Source organism: Osmerus mordax, chromosome 1 (assembly GCF_038355195.1).
Source record: "Osmerus mordax isolate fOsmMor3 chromosome 1, fOsmMor3.pri, whole genome shotgun sequence".
Taxonomy (NCBI): Eukaryota; Metazoa; Chordata; class Actinopteri; order Osmeriformes; family Osmeridae; genus Osmerus; species Osmerus mordax.
The window spans coordinates 11597474-11609803 of NC_090050.1; the positions used below are offsets into that span (position 1 = coordinate 11597474).

Below are 12330 nucleotides of genomic sequence, written 5' to 3' on the forward strand. Positions count from 1 at the left end.
AACCCCTCTTCTCTCCCTCTGGACGCTGCTGCCCAGCGTTCAGACAGCCTTAGGGGGCTCCAGGACGGAGAGCAGGGCACGGGGTCCAGCCTACCTGGCTGCCGCCTCTCCTGAAGCCCGGCTCAGGATTTAATTGTGGCCTCGGACGGGGCCGGGGGAATGCTGATGAGGAAAGGCCCTCCAGAATGCCACTGAAACGCCTCTGCCACCACTGAGCCTTAAGTGGTCTATTTGTGATTCTGCAGCGGTAGCACCAGTCTCTCTCTCTTTCTCTCATTTACTCTTTCAGACTCTCTTTCTATCTATCTGTCTTTCTCCCTCTGTGTCTCTCTGTCTCTCTCTCTCTCTCTCTCCCCCCCCCCCGCATGCCGTTATTCCCCCCTCCCCTCCCCCTCCCTCATCTCTTGCAGGCTGCCAGGCTGGTGTGGACTCGGCCTCCCAGGGGGAGTGTGTGTTAATGTGGGCCTCCGGGCCAGGGGACCGGGGTAATTGGGTTCGCATGGTCGGTGTGGCAGGGCACCCCCGCCGCTCCCAACACAAAGAGCCCCACCCCCCCAGCCAAGCTTTTAGGGACGGAGAGAGAGAGGTAGAACCACCCTAGCTACTGATCACCGCTCAAATTCATTGGAAGAGCTTATTGAATTACTGGAATGCTCATTGTGGTTTGGTGAGGCCCTGCAGATTGCACAATGAGCTGAGGGACCTTGTGTGTTGCGCCCTCGTGTGTGTGTGTGTGTGGCTCCCAACTCTTTGGCACTCACGGTAAGGGAAGGCAGACACACACACACACACACACACACACACACACACACACAAAACCCTTTTCTTCAAAAGGCGTAATTACCGCTCCATCCGTCTGGATCTGGACGGTCAGCACGCCCCTTGACTCCGCCTGCGGACGCTTCAGGCTGCAGACTGCTGGGAGGCAGCCTAGGGCAGCCTAACTCCAGCCCTGGCTGCCAGGCCTTCCAAAGGGCTTGTCCGTTGGAGCCAAGCTTATTGGGCAAGAACTAATCCCTCTATCTATCCCTCCAACCCCGGTGGTGCTGAGCTCCATATTACGCTGTGTCTCTGGAGCTAGCAGTGATTGGAGGTGATCTCTGGAGCCAGATGTGATGGAACGTTATCTCTGGGGTCCAGTGGAATTCAGGAGCAGGTTGCCTATTGGTCTTTACTCTTGACCTTGGTGCCACGGGCCACATTTATATAGATGTGTATGTGTGTGCCTCCTGTGTATTTCTGTGTGTAGCGTCAGCTTGCCCATGGCTACAGCCCCCCACTTGATTGGCAGAATAATTATGGAGTTGATTTGTTCAGCCACAGGGGAGATTGGACTGAATGAGCAAGGGGGAGCTAAGAGGTACACACACACACACACACGTGTTTATACACGCGCATGTTTACACACACACACAATCACACACATACACACACAGTCAGTCAGCCCGCCAGCCAGTCAGTCAGTCAGCAGCTATGTGCAGACACGGCCCTGCTCAGCGCCCAGCCCGGCTGCAGCCTGCAGTAATGTGAACAATGTGCTCAACGGTGTGAGCAGCACAGCCATAATTGACACATCCTAAAACTGCGAGTAAAGGACTGGGTTATTAACGCCGTCTTCCCGCGGCTGGCTACAGCACAGCCATTAAGCCTTTAATTGAGAGGGAAGACTGACATTATAAGCCGTTGCCTTGGCACCGCCCGTACCCCATTCCGTATTATTTATATATATTTTTTCCCCGCGCTTGGAAGACGAGTCTCGAGGCGTTGACGACACCCCCCCCACCCCCTCCCTCACGTGCATGAGCAGGCAGGCACACACAATAGCCAACGATGCGTGTCTCTATTTTGAATATCATGTTGTTGTATTTTTTTTCTCTCGTTTGGTTCCAAAAATAGCACGGTAAGCCACCGTTAGCCTCCAGGCCTGGAAAAAGTGAGGAATCTCCCATTGACCCGGGAGGGGGGCAGGTGAGCAGGGGCGGGGCTCCCAGACGGCCACTCCCTGTTTTCCCCCCTCGCAATCGTTAAGAAAACAAGGGCTTCTCCAGCAGTAAGAACAGGCTGTTGATATGGAAGGTATGGCCTTGGTTTCGATCGGGGGCGGGGGGGGGGGGGGGGGATGCCAGCGGCCTGTTACCAGGTTACATCACTGTTGTTGTTGTGAGAGCGTGTGTCTGTGCCAGATCCTGAAGTGTAGCAGAGGGAGCTCTGCTTAGCAGCTCCCTGAATCTCCCTTGCCAAGTTACCATCCCACCACAGGAAGATCTCTGTCACAGCGAGCTCCACACATACACACACACATATATACACACTAACACGTTATCTTCCTTGGATCTCTTTCTCTTGCTTTCTCGTAACCCCCCCTGCCCACTCCTTCCCCTCCACACAGACACAGACCTCCACACTTCCCCCCACACACACACACACACACACCCTCAAAGACATGTACATGCAAAACATGAGGCCTTAAACCATCAGTGGTGTAAATATTTGAGGAAACGTGTTTGAATTAGATGTCGGTTGGCTCATCATGTGTGGCTCTGTATAAAACAGTCAGTAGAACCAGAATTGTGATGCCTCTGTGTGGCAGACACAGACAGACAGACAGACAGACAGACGCAGGTGTTCGGGAGTGAACACAGACATGGTGGAGGGAACCAGGATTCATTGTGTAAATTGCAGATAAGTGGTCTGGTCCCAGACAGACTCTGGTGGTGCTGCAGGGGGGGGGGGGGGGGGGGGCTCTGAGCTCTGTCTCTCTGACTGATAAGATGTAAATTCTGGAGAAGGCAGGCCGGAAGGAGTCACGACAATTATGAAAAGGGTTGACTCAGTTTTATTAGCTCGACGTCGGATCATGCCACCAATCCACAACAGAGTGGCTAGCATGAGTGAAGACTCTCTTACAAGAGTGCTTCAATACAGTATCTGGACATGTTCAAACATAGAATGCACAGAATCGTTTCCTTAACGGGTCTTCAGTGGTCAGTACACTGATACACTAGAACATTCAGCAGGTGAGGTGGTCGTTAATCAAGCCTTATTTGTACATGATTTTCCTCACTGTCTCCCCACTGTCTGGACTGCATGCTATATTCTGCTCAGAGGGAGCCTTGCTACATGACCTCTTGACCTTACAGAGACACACGCTGGACATGTACCCAGAAACTCTGCCTTATACTGACCTTCCTGGGAGGTGGACCAGGTGGGGTGTCCTCAAGTTCCTCCATGTAGGACATGATTTATCAGATGGTAATCTGGAAGAGATTCTCTCATTGCCCGTGTCAGCGAGGCCTCGGTGAGGCTGAGTGGGTGGGGGTGGGTGGGTTCGTGGGGGGGTCGGACACCCCAGGCAGAACCCCTGCCTGGCCCCACGACGATCTCTCCCAGTCTTGGGCAGGTTCCATCACATCCTATTAAAGGAACACAGCAGATTTTTTTAAACCAAATCTGCTGGTAATCCTTCTGGGGCTGGCAGTAACAAGCTGGTTCTCTTGAATAGAAATGAGTCTGACCATGCTGGGAGACAAACAGGTTTGAGTTTGAAGTGACTGAAGAGTGACAACCCATTTCCCTCCCCCTCGCCAGTTCGGACGTGGTCAAAAAGCCCCAGGTCGAAGCCAGAAGCTGGCTGTGTGTGTGTGTGTGTGTGTGGGTGGGGGTGGAGTTAGTGTGGAGAGGGCTGATAATCACTGGTGACCGTTGGATAGCAGCATGCCCTGCCATGGCTAGCTGCCCCTGCCAGGACCTGTGCCAACAACACAGTCTCATCCTCTCTCATGCCCCCCCTCCACACACACTCTCTTTTCTTTAACAACATTCCCTCTAACATGTTCGCGCACTATGCATTTGGAAACATTTGACGTGGGTTGGTAATGTGGTGCAGTGACAGACCCATCATGTCTGCCTATCACAAACAGCTAGGCAGAGAGAGAGGCCCCCCCCCAGGAGAGAGAGCCCCCCCCCCCCCCCTCTCTCCGTCAATATTTTTTTTCTCCCCCCCCACCTCTCTCCCTCGCCTGCTGGACCTGGTAGATTAGCAAGCATCTGGATCATTAGTATGGGGTCAGATGCTATTGGACTCGGTGTTGCGGTGTTCCCACACGGCAAGCCCGGGTGGGGCAACCGTCACCAACCTGCTGTCAACTGTTGGCCTCCCGTGTCTGGTCGTGGACTCTGGCCAGGGACAAGGCCTCAGAAACCCACAGCTCCAAGCCTAGTCCCCGGGCTACGCTGTCAGATTCATTTGACCATTCTGGCGATGAAAGGCTGTTCTGAGTTGGTTTTAAAGGAATCAAACTTTTAAGCTGCCCTCCAAAGCAATGCAACATCAATGCTGAGAAGCTGGAAACCGCGCAGAAAATGTACAGAAGATCACTCCCAAGGTACTCCCAAGGCCCTACTGTCTCCCTGAGGTTTGACACTAGTACACGTGTGTGTGTGTGTGTGTGTGTGTGTGAGAAAGAGAATGAGTGTGAGTTGTTGAATGCAATGAGGCGTGTGTGACGATGACTCACCCTAATTTGAGCTAGCTGACAGAGAGACCGTGGAGCGGACAGGCAGGTAGAGCAGCAGAAAGTGGAGGCCAAGCTGAGCTGTTTGTTACAACTCCGCAGTCTCTCACTGGAGGACATTCCTACCATTGTTTAAACTGTCTTGGGCCTGCAAGGTATTTATTACAACTGGGAGCACCACACACACAACAGCACACACACACAGCCACACGTGAGGGATTTCTTATGTTTTTCATGTTTCTTGTTTTGGGGCCCTCAGCCGTTGGCAGGGTCTCTCGGCCATGAGGCCACTTGTTTTGCGTGGCGGTCTGGCCTGTGTTCACCTTTGCTTGTAACTCTAGTCTCTCCTCTGCTGCTATTTTAAGCAGGGCAGGCAGGCAGGCAGATGGACTGACAGACAGACAGGCAGGCAGTTTGCCCAGAGAGAGAGCGAGAGAGAGCCAGGCTGCATGTGGTGCAGTCAGCAGACACACAGGAGGGGCCTCGGACAGGATAGGACGGTTGGCACGACGACACAGCGCCTCTTGTATACGGCAGAGTGCTCCGCACGGGGGGGAAAGGGAGGGACGGGACGGGATGGGGGGGGTGATGGTGGGGGGAGAGAAAGAGAGTAGGAATTCCTCCTGAGCCAGTCCCCCATTTGGCTGGCAGTTGTGAAAACAACTCCCCTACTTGTACTCCACCTCCCAGATGGAGCTGCAGCTCTGAGTCAGCAGGCAGAGAGGGAACAGGGAGAGGAGGAAGAGGGGGATGAAGGCAGCGAGGAGGGATGAAGAAACAGAGGGTGGATGGTGGGGGAGGGAGGGTGGGGGAGAACTTGTGCTTGTGTGTGTGTGGGGGGGGCACGGTGAGGGGTGGTGACTTTTGGCACAGACAGGATTAAATTCTCCAATGGAGAACTGGAATTGGCGGCCACTACAGATTGAAACCCAGCAGGACTATCTGTGTGAGTGTAAGGGGTCATCAAGGGTGACTACATCCTGTCCTGACCCTCTGCCGTCTCCTCTCTCCCCCCAGGTTCTCCTCCCAGACACCGGCCAACTGAACCACTGCTCCGGGGGAGTGGCCCACTCGACCACCGCCCCTCCAACCCCCGTGCCTGGCCACGCCTCCCCGCGCTCGTCCTCAATCCATCCCCCGCAGTCCCCCCTCCCCCTCCCCCCCTCCTCCTACTCCAGCCCAGCCCAGCCTGCCGTCGCCATGACGTCGGAGCTGGAGAGTAGTCTGACCTCCATGGATTGGCTGCCTCAGCTGACTATGCGGGCGGCCATCCAGAAGGCGGACGCCCAGGGGGCCCACGGGCCGGGCCTGGGCAAGAAGAGCGCCCTGCTGGACCCCAACACCACCCTGGACCAGGAGGAGGTCCAGCAGCACAAGGACGGCAAGCCGCCCTACAGCTACGCCAGCCTCATCACCTTTGCCATCAACAGCTCGCCAAAGAAGAAGATGACGCTGAGCGAGATCTACCAGTGGATCTGCGACAACTTCCCTTACTACAGAGAGGCGGGCAGCGGCTGGAAGGTAAGGGGATGCGAGCCGGTGGAAGGGGGGGGTAATCACCAAACGCTCGTTTAATCTACGGCCTAAACTCGACTGCTGCTTTTCTTTAATGATGGGTCCTTGTGACGTGAAGACGCCCCATGTGACTGTCTAGTAGGTGTTGGCTTTTGTGTGGAACAACGTTCGAATCGCTGCTTCTTCCGTTCAAATGCTGTCTGTGTTTGTGGCAGTGTGGACGAGAGAGCCTAAGCCGTGAAAGGGAAGCCTCAAGTCGGCTTTGTCGGCGGCGGAGTTGAATGTCGTCGGTAATCACTGTTGTCACTTCCCCGAGAGCTGAAAAGGGAACCTACCTCGCCCAGCCACTCGGATGAATCCACCGAGCGCCTCGCTTCTCCGTCTGAGGAACGACACTGCCCTGAGAGAAGCGTGTGAAGTGTAAAACCCCAGATTAATATTCAGAGAGACGGGCCCTATGTGAGCCAAGACGCGCTAAATAGCCCATTCACTAGTGGCGTTATTCATTGCAGATGCCTTGATAGGAACAGGCTATTATGCAGGAGGAGGGGAGAGTACGATGGGGAAGACGGTGCTGTGTCATCATCTGAAGGAGCACATGATATAGCAGAGATGAAGCTATGCTGATTGCCTTTTAAAGAGCCCCAGATAGAAATTGATATTAGAATGAGTTTACCAATCAGTCTGCATTTATTTGGGGATAGAATCTCGAGGCGGGCGCTTTATTGCAGTCGGGCAAGATGAATGCGGTCCATTTCCTGGTGCATGACAAGATCCGTGTGCACGAGCCTCAGACGAGATGGCAATCAATTGTGTCGTTCTGGACTTGGAACAGGCGGTTGGATCTATACAGGAGGTTAGCCACTTGCAAACTTGCAAATGTATCTTTAATCATTCCTTAGCAACTTGTCAACGCCATTATTGTCAGCCAAGAAGATCTGTTTGTGCTGTGGTGGTCTGGGTGCTGCTGTTTTCAGCTGACGTTTACGTTGGACTAGAGGATGTAAACTTCACTCTGATCGAAGTTGAGGCAAAGTTGAAACAAAGAAAAGTGGATTTGGAAAGGAATGTTGTCAGTATTCTAAATCCATAATTTCCTGTGAAATCAAATGTTGTTATGGAAATCTTAGGATAAATATGTTTTAATAGTGTTAAACTGTAACGCTCCTTTGTTCATTAAAGTCCTGAGACTAGTTGGTCAGATCAAGAGGGGGGCGAAGGATTAAGGCGTTTGACCAGCCTGCAGACTGGAGATCTTTTAGGGTGGGCACTTCCTATATCCTTTCAGTCTATATTCATGACCTGGAAGGGAAGTTCTTGAAAGATTCAGAAGGAGCCGTACAGTCATGTGCTGATAAAAACAGCTGTTTGATCTTTTATCGTGCACAATCCATTGTGAAGAATAGTGAGGTCATTGTTTGTATTAATTAACACTTGGTTGGAAAGGACCCCACAAAGGAGTTATGACTTCCTGACTTGGAGAGTTCTTATCACTTAGAGGGAAGGAGCTTTGTGATATCAGGTTCTAAGGCTGTGTGAGAATCGTATTGTCTTGAGAATCTGACTGACATTTGTGGATGATTGATTGTTGCATAGAAATGACCAGATGTTATGTACTATATCAGACTGTATGTATATTGTTCGTCACTTCTCTGCCGAACGATCTGTAGTATTACGTGTCTCCAGTACGACGGGTCACAGAGCGCTCGGTTAGGTGCTTTCATATTCGAATAAAGAATTTGTATTAATCCGGAAATCCAGTTGTACAGTGTCTTCAGAAAATCTCCTTTTTCAATGTCCGTTTAGAATGAGTTCTTGGCAGAATGTCATTGATATATCACAAGGTTTTCCGAGTCTCTGAAAGAACATTATCCAGCCTCCCTTTTACAAATGGCACACGTCTTTCAGAGACTCCATTCATTTGCTCCATGCTTTTTGCAGCCTGAATCGTAGCCTATTTAGAAAGAAAACCCCTTTTCCCCAGTATTGATTGAATAAAGGAGATCAAGGTTGATAGGCCATTAACGGCTTGTTGAATGTATCGTTGTTGAGTTCTTAAACTACAGAAGCCCCCTAACTATTCGTAAACCCATTGAGGCCTAAACATTCATATAGCAAAAGGGTCTTCTAGAGCTGGGGCTGCATTGTGAAGGTGAGGTAGCCTAACCCTGGCTGTTGTTGTGATTGTAAATTATTTCCCTCCAAAGGTGAACTCTAACGATGGTAAAATGGCAGGCACAGTTGATTTTTGGAGGTTAAGCATGATGGTTGGAGCACCTGCCATACTGTAGCTCTGTAAATTGGCCATGAGTGAGCAGAAACAGGCAAAGCTGCACAGCCTAACTGTTCCAGTGACAAGTTCAGCTTCACTGTGAGGCATCCCAGAGGAGCCTCCCTTCCTCCGCCAGAGTGACGGTTGTGTTGACGTTTGGTGAGGTGGGGCTGTATGTGTGGGGGATGTGGTATGTGTGAGGTGATGTGGTATGGTAATGACTAAATGTAAAAATGACTAAATGTAAATGGTAGTTGTATGTGTGGGGTGATACTAGGTGTGTGAGGTGAGGTTGTATGTGTGAGGTGAGGTTGTATGTGTGAGATGTGATGTGAGGTTGTATGTGAGAAGTGAGGTTGTATGTGTGAGAAGTGAGGTTGTATGTGTGATGTGAGGTTGTATGTGTGATGTGAGGTTGTATGTGTGATGTGAGGTTGTATGTGTGATGTGAGGTTGTATGTGTGATGTGAGGTTGTAGGTGTGATGTGAGGTTGTATGTGTGCGGTGAGGTTGTAGGTGTGATGTGAGGTTGTAGGTGTGAGGTGTGATGTGAGGTTGTATGTGTGAGGTTGTATGTGTGAGGTAAGGTTGTAGGTGTGATGTGAGGTTGTAGGTGTGATGTGAGGATGTAGGTGTGATGTGAGGATGTAGGTGTGAGGTGAGGTTGTATGTGTGAGGTGAGGTTGTATGTGTGAGATGTGATGTGAGGTTGTATGTGAGAAGTGAGGTTGTATGTGTGAGGTCAGGTTGTATGTGTGATGTGAGGTTGTATGTGTGATGTGAGGTTGTATGTGTGATGTGAGGTTGTATGTGTGAGGTGTGATGTGAGGTTGTATGTGTGCGGTGAGGTTGTAGGTGTGATGTGAGATTGTAGGTGTGAGGTGTGATGTGAGGTTGTATGTGTGATGTGAGGTTGTAGGTGTGAGGTGAGGTTGTATGTGTGAGGTGTGATATGAGGTTGTATGTGTGAGGTGAGGTTGTGTGACGTGAGGTGTGAGGTTGTATGTGTGAGGTTGTATGTGTGAGGTGTGCAATATGCGGGAGTGGGGTGGGGGCCCTAGTTCCGCAGGAACTCAGGACCCAGCGCACGCACGCGTCTGTTCTTCATGATAATGAGGGCTGCCGCTCGGCTGCTGCTCTCCGCACCGCCGAGAGACTAGATCCAGAGACCAGACCCGGCTAATCCAGGAGGCCGTGACGCATTTCATCATCTCACCAGAACTCCATTAGCCCCCGCTTTTAAGAAATATCAACGCGCTGTCAATAAGGACAGATAATTCATCAAGGTCAAAACACAGGAACGGAGCGCTCGAAGGAGCGTCCGCGAGCGAGCAATTAGACGCCGCAGCCTCTCCGACAACCCCTCCCCTCCGAAGCACTCGGGGTCTGGTGTTCCACTCTGAGCAGAGGCGCCGTTTGAACGATCCACGTTCCTGGTGCCGTTGTGGAGGAAGATCACATCGCTATTTCTGCTTCTCTGGTGTTGGCTGAACACACCTCTCGCGTGGAGCTCTGCCAAATTGCCCTGAGGAATGTTTCATTTTCAAGCTTAGTGATATTTTGTTTCCCACTTTATCACTCATGGCCTTTCCTCGTCTCCCCTGTGCTACAGGGTTTGACTGGGCCTGCTTCGTCTTTCTTCATGTTGTTTGTAGTCGGCTCTCTGAACGGTTTTCTTTTTTTCTTTTTCTTTTTTATTACGGAGGCTGGTTTTGTGCTGAGTCCAACTCTTTGCCACAGTCCAATTCAATCTTGTCTCCGTCCAATCCAGCTCAGCCCATGTCATTATGGGATGTAGCTGCTTCTGATGACTCCCTGATTAAAAGGCAAATAAGTCTGATCTGGTCTCTCCCAGGATAGTTTGTGTGTGCGGATGTGCACGTATGTATATGCGTGTGTGTGTATGTGAGAGTGTGTATGTGAGCATGTGTGTGTGTGTGTCTCCACCTCGTTCCCACAGAAGTCCTGTCTGCCACCGCCACTGATGAGACTCTTAATGCAATCAAGCTGTTTGGCCGCGGGTCAGCGTCTAAGGTCATGAGTTTGACACCGCCTGCCTGCCTCCTTCTCTCCAAAGAAGCTATTAATGAATATTAAAGCGATCAACCCCTCTCTCTTTACTGGATCTGAATAGATCCATGACCTCGACCGCCCCATGACCGGCCAGATCCTCTCCAGGGGCCAACAGGCCTATAGGACAGCGGCAGAGTGTTAGTCCAGACAGGCCTGAAGAAGCCGTAATGTAAAGGGATTACATGTATGGATGTTAGAGGATTAGCAGCCGGCCCATGCAAAATCCCTTGTTATCCGGTGAGATTTGAAATCTCTGTTTACAAAACAGGTTTATAATCCCGCTAGCCAACCAGGGTCTAATCTGATCAGGCCTGCTGGAAATGTGAAGCCCTGGCAGATGTGAGGGACCACAGATGACGCCTATACCCTCCTCCTCTCCCCTACCCTCCTCTCCTCCTATACCCTCCTCCTCTCCCCTACCCTCCTCCTCTCCTCCTATACCCTCCTCCTCTCCCCTACCCTCCTCCTCTCCTCCTATACCCTCCTCCTCTCCCCTACCCTCCTCTCCTCCTATACCCTCCTCTCCTCTACCCTCCTCCTATACCCTCTTCCTTTCCCCTACCCTCCTCTCCTTCTCTCCTCTCCTTTCCCCTACCCTCCTCTCCTTCTCTCCTCTCCTTTCCCCTACCCTCCTCTCTTCCTCTCCTCTCCCCTCCTCAGGGAGCCAATGTGCAATTCTTTCATCTTTGAATATATATTTTAACAGTAAGGAGACACTCGTGGGTGTGTGTGTGTGCGCGCTCTCCCATGCAGACAGCGAAACTCCCCTAAAAGTCCCTCCCATGCCTTTCCCAGGTGAGGGGATGCCAAAGCAAATGTGGAGCGATTCTCAACCAGTAGAAAAATGCTTGAAATGTTTTCTCTTGAACTTTCGAAGCATTGAGGAGGAGGTTGTGGCTGCTCTTCGTGGCTCTCCCTCCCTATCTTCTCCACACCTGCGTGCAGAGGAAAATAAGCTGGAGAAGAATGCAGCCTGCTGTCGGTTACCTAACCAACTGAACAACAAGCGTCCCCGAGTCGGACACAGCAGGCGGGCCGGTCTGTACGATCTCAGGAATGGAGAGTTGCAACTTCTGGATGGACTAGTGATTCCCCCAGCCAGTCTTCTTCTGCGGGGGCCCTAGACCTAGCCATTTGGCCTCTTTGATCTCATTAAAAAATGCAAATATGCAACAACCTAAACGGATCAAAGGTTGGCCTTCCTATTGGATGGCAGAGGGAGGCTTAATCATAGCAGCCCGGAGCGTGCTCCGTTTCTCTTTCCCACCAGTGATTTGAGGGGAGACGGCCTAGCTAGCCGAGCCCCCAGGGCTTTATTTATCCTGCAAATGGAGATAATGTTGCTGTTCAACACTGACTAGATCCACAGGGGGAAGGGAGCTGGCCAGCCAGCCCTGCTCCCGGTATTTAAATAGGGATAGGCTCAGGTAAGACCTTGCCGGCTATCTTCCACCTCAAGCCTGGGTTGCACGGCTCTGGCAATCTGTATAAAGGGTAAAATTGGCTCCGACCCGACCCTCCCCCCCTCCCTGCTCTCTGCTCCTGCGGCCTGTACGATCATTACCGTAAAGTGAGCATTTAAATTTTAAACGCTTTGCTGATGGTGAATTATTCAGTCGCTCTGATACATTTTTTTGGAGAGCAACGGTACTTTTCCTTCCTCCGCCACCCCGCTACTTTCATTCCCTCCACGCCATTCCAGAATACGCCCGTTCTCCTGTTCGACGCGACCGCATCGTTTCAAAGCCGCCGTCGTCCGCTCGATATGCCCTCTGCGTGTGTTGGTGTGTATTTGAGTAAGGGAGAGAGTATTTTTAGCCCTCCCCCCCCCCCCCCCCCGAGTCTCTCCCACATTGTTGTTAATTGCAGACTGCAGCAGCCGTGGCTGTGCTGGGCTCTTAGCAGCGTGGAGCGTTTGGCGGCCCAGGCCCCGGTAACCTGCGGTTGGCGGTGGGA

At 51.7% G+C, this 12330-nt stretch overlaps 1 protein-coding gene across 3 annotated transcripts in view; it reads left to right on the top strand.

Moving 5' to 3' along the window:
- foxj3 (forkhead box J3) overlaps positions 1–12330 on the top strand; it is a 68961-nt gene that overhangs the window by 22662 nt on the left and 33969 nt on the right. For all 3 annotated transcript variants that reach the window (XM_067246209.1, XM_067246217.1, XM_067246226.1), the window contains exon 2: positions 5532–6035. In XM_067246209.1, coding sequence (XP_067102310.1) covers positions 5715–6035 — 321 coding nt within the window. In that variant the 5' untranslated portion in view covers positions 5532–5714. The remainder of the gene's footprint in view (positions 1–5531; positions 6036–12330) is intronic.